The 4,616-nt window shown below is 40.8% G+C and overlaps 1 protein-coding gene across 1 annotated transcript; it reads right to left on the reverse strand.

Moving 5' to 3' along the window:
• Positions 1-318: 318 nt before the first annotated feature.
• Positions 319-2,519, reverse strand: LOC110099104 (protein IQ-DOMAIN 14). Its single transcript, XM_020826150.2, has 5 exons — positions 2,131-2,519; positions 1,843-2,037; positions 1,510-1,746; positions 1,296-1,433; positions 319-1,217 (listed from the first exon to the last, which is right to left on the reverse strand). The coding sequence occupies exons 1-5, from the start codon at positions 2,236-2,238 to the stop codon at positions 594-596; spliced, it is 1,302 nt and encodes a 433-aa protein (XP_020681809.1). The 5' UTR covers positions 2,239-2,519; the 3' UTR covers positions 319-593.
• Between the last annotated feature and the right edge of the window lie 2,097 nt (positions 2,520-4,616).

Raw genomic sequence — 4,616 nt, forward strand, 5'->3', positions numbered from 1 at the left:
TTAAAATTTTCATGAGATTATTCATAATTATTGAGCTTTTTAATAATAACTCTATATTCCATAGAGAAATATCAAGATAGAATTTCGAGAATGCTTTCAAGAGTTTTCCGGCCGGAAAAAGCAAGACGAAAGCAAAGCCACCAGGAAGCAAAACCCTAGCAGACGAAAACCCTGCTTTTTTTCCACGATGATATTTGGTTAAGAGGAAGAAAATATTAAAATTACGTACCAAATATCATAATATGTCTTATTTTTATGATAATAATTATAATAAGTACACCATAATGTAGAAGACAGAACAATTAATCAGCACAGCATAATAACCGTCCTGACTGATAAAGCGACCCACAAAGCCGAGCAACGCGTCATAAAAGGCGGGTAGGTATTCGACAAGCTTTTGCATGACAAGAATTCAAGAAGAAGCCACTGAGAAATGCGCTCCACTAAGCACTGAACCTTATCTCCCTGTTTGTCCAATCACTTTCACTAAAGATCCTTCCTTGCAAACCAGAACAAAAGCGGCACACCGAACGCACACAGAGCAAGCTAACAAATCACTACGGCACAACAGCAAAACACCAAACAAGCACCCATCAACGTAACCACCGGCGGAGATCCGTGGTCGATGACGGCGAGCTCTCGCCGCCGAAGCTCTCTGCACAAGACGAGGAAACGTTAGACCTCAGCTCCGAAACAAGCCGCCCCATCGCACTTTTGATGCTCGGGCTCCGGACGCTGTAAGTCTCCGGTGCCGGGAACGAAAGCTGTTTCTTGGCCGAACCTGCCCTTTCCCTTCCCGGAGTTGCCGGCCTCTGCCTCGGCGAACTCAGCGACCGTAGTCGCGCCTTCGCCGACTCCGTCGCCACCATGTAGTTCGGCATCGCACGCCCTTTGGCCGACGAGTGGGCGGCCAAGGAGCAACTCCATTCCTGGAAAGGTGGCGCCTTGGATGGAGAAGGAGTGGCAGGGGAGCGGTAAAAGGGAGTTGAGAAGTGGTGATGGTCGTAATGTGTCTGCCGCCGAGGAGTTGCGTAGGAGCATGGCGGCGCTGTGTCGATCTCAAGAGTTTTGATTGCATTTCGGTCGTCTGTAGAAGCTCTTCCTCTGCTTCTGCTTCTGTTATCGAACGATGTTCTTGACGCTATGAACCTGTCGAGCCAAATTCGCGACTCCGGATCTCCTTGTAATTCATCCATTTTGCAATCCAATCTCAAAATCTAACAAATTGGGTGATTTGTTTAGAGCACAAGGAAGCATTGTTTGGGGTTCAAATTCTACACTTAGAAGAAACATACCTGATGCGAGAAAGCGGAGGAATTCAACTTGTCTCTTCTAAAGGCCGCTTCTTTCCTGTGCTTCAAAATAGCCTGGATCTCCTCAATAGTGCGGGGGCGGTTGTCCCAATCGTCGGCAAATATACCACCTTCCCTCGACTTCTTAATAATAATAATAAAATTAGAATCTTAAAGCTAGCATTCCCTAGTTTTGAAGAGTTGACTAGCATCTTACAATGGATCTTCTATCTAAAATCTCTTGAAGATGCGTCGAGTCCCAGATATTGGTATCGTAAGAGGCTGCATAATGCGACTGGGAGAGCCGTACCCTCTGGTCTAGAACTCTGTTCTGCACTCTCACAAGGGATTGCATGCATTGCAGAGTCATGCTCGCTTGCTTTCGAACGTTATGTCCTCTAACCAAAGCTTGAAGCTTTACCAGTCCTTTCAAAGCACGAAGCGCTCTCCTTGCCTTTTTCACCGTGAAAAAAAAACAAATTTTTTGGTAATTTCGTTAAGTAGCCAGCAAAAAAAGGAGCAAAACAGGGAAAAAGAATGGAATTCCCACAAGATAGCCACGGAAGGCTGTTTGGATGACGATGGCGGCGTAGTACTCTCTGGGTAAAGAAGCCGGCGTCAAGGCTGGCGCAATAGGGGGATGCCTCTGCTCCGGCGAAGGCAACGACAACTGCGGCAGCGACGGCTGCTTTAACTGCTCGCGGCGTGAGGACTTGCGAAAGAAACATCTTCGTTTCTCCCTTTTCTGCGAGCGGAAAAGGTTAGAGAGTTAGAAAAGGGAGCATAGGAAGAGTGAATTGAAAGAGAGTGGCTCCCAAGAATGTCGCCTGAGGTGTACCTTGCCGTTGTCGTCGTCAAGCTCGGGCTTCTTATCGGAGTTCTTGGAGGGGGATCTGAATGCTCTTTTGACCAAAGTCAGCCACGAGCCACCGCCCTTCCTTCCCATTACAGCACCGGCTTTCGTGCCATTACCCTGCAGGCATTATTTTGTAAAAACAGTCCTTGCAAGAAGGAGATGCCGAATTGGAAGATGCAGCATCATCTGTTTCTGCTGATAGCTTTTAATGACTGCGAGACACAGTGAGAGAGAGAGAGAGAGAGATCGATGAGTACGAGACACAGCTAGGTTGGAGGCCCGGCAGAGCTGTGTCGCACTGGAATCAAGGAAAGTATAACGGTGCAAGCTATTTTAGTCTTTTAGAAGCATTGGTTCGTCAAAATTTTGCATGAAATCCCAATTATATCAATTTTATATTTTGATATTTAGTTTAAAAAAATAAATAATAATAGAAAATTTGTGTCACAACCACTAATTTTTTAATCCTAACATAATTATGAGATTTCAACGGCATATTTATAACCTAACCTAAATTTATAATCATACCAGACAAATTTATTATTTTGGAACTTGCTACTCATAAATTATTCTATATATGCGGACATCAGATCATTCGGAGGTGAATCAAAGCGTGCCACATCACCTGTTACACAGCAGATACATAACAAAAAGGTGACGTGACGCACTCTGTTTCGCCTACGGACGATATCCGTAACATCATAGAATATATAATTTTTGCATGCTACTAATGTAAATCTAATGCTGGAGCTCTTCTCAAAAAGAAAATAATTACAAAAAATTTAAGAGGTGAATATTAATCTAAAATAATTATATATATCATCACATCAAATAATAATTTGGGTGATGATTTAGGGCACATGATAGATACAAAAAGGATGAACCATGTAACTCTCCATTGGAGTCTTATCACTAATTGCCTATTCATGTCTCGTACCTCCAAAGCCATGCAATCAACTTTGATAGAGTAATTTGAACTATTTTTTAGCAAGGGAAATAGCTGCATAGACAAATGCTTTATTTCAAGGTACCTAAGAAGTCAAGGATAAAATTTCTTGATTCATCATTGAGCCATTGCATGTTCACTTCACATTCCAATATAAAATTGTCAATATATCTTCTTAACTAATAAACACATTATCTAATCAAATATTTGATCAACTCATAACAAATAATTACAACCCACTAGGGGTGTCAATTCGGGTCAACGGGTCGGGTTCAGGTCGAACCCGAAACTGACCCGGCACTGTTCGGGTCAACCCAAACTGACTCGTTTTAAAAACGGGTCAGGTTTCTGGACCCGAACCCGACCCGACACGAATGACCCTTAAGTTGATCTAAAATTGCAAGTTTTCGGGTCAAAATAAGGTCAATCTTCAATTTTCGGTTCAAAATCAGGTCAATCTCGGGTTTCCGTGTCAAATAAGAATTTTCGTGTCAATTTCAGGTCATTTTCGGGTTGCTGCGTCAACCCGAACCCGACCCGTTTCGGGTCCGGGTTGACCCTAATCTGGATTTTTCAGGGTCAGATTCGGGTCGTGTCAAAAATTGACACCCCTACCAGCCACCTTAGGTTCAAATTTTCCTTCGAATAATTGAGGACATATATCCTAAAATAACTAGAAATGTTTATTCATTTTGTTTTAACATTATTAACGAATGATTTTTGGTTATCACCCTAAATCCTAAACCTACTACAAATCACCATTTGCATCATGGTTCTCATGGTATGCATCTTATAACAATAGTACTCAATTGACAATATAGAAGTAAACGCATACTTATATTAGTTTAATGAGATACATGATTTATTAGGAATGAAATTATAATGATTTGGTTTGAGCTTTGACTAGTGCGCTCGACAATTATAATGTGATGACCTCTCAATTGATATGATTATCTAAGAGTTCTATGCTAGTGTAAGTCAATATGAAATAATTGAGGCGGCGAAGCACACTCTCATATAGAATCATATTCTGATATAGATTATAATGAGGCTATAACCTCTCATGATATATGTTCATTAGTGATATATATATCAATTTGAGGTCATACATATCTATACAGATATAACAAAGAATTCTCGTAAAGATAAAAGTTTATGTATCTAAATTATAAACTTAAATAGTTCACTCATGTAGCTCACCTCGGTCTATTGATTGAGAGCTTTGACTATCAATTAAGAGATCTTGAGTTCGGGTCTTGTATAATTGATGTATTTATGAATTTGTCTTAGTTAGCATAAATGTCACAAAAAGAAAAAAAAAGTTCACTCTTTTGTAAAAAGGAGAAATGATATGAGTCACTGTGGGCACAAAAAGGCAAAATCATGTTGCATAAATTCTGCAAATATTAGCATTTTGAGGACTCCAAAGTAACGTACAACTGAATATGAGGAAGAAAATAATGCATCCCTCTATAAGTAATGGATCAAAAGGAACTCATGCCCGAAAACAATCAAAATAAAA

Source organism: Dendrobium catenatum, unplaced genomic scaffold, assembly GCF_001605985.2.
Source record: "Dendrobium catenatum unplaced genomic scaffold, ASM160598v2 fragScaff_scaffold_264, whole genome shotgun sequence".
Lineage (NCBI taxonomy): Eukaryota > Viridiplantae > Streptophyta > Magnoliopsida > Asparagales > Orchidaceae > Dendrobium > Dendrobium catenatum.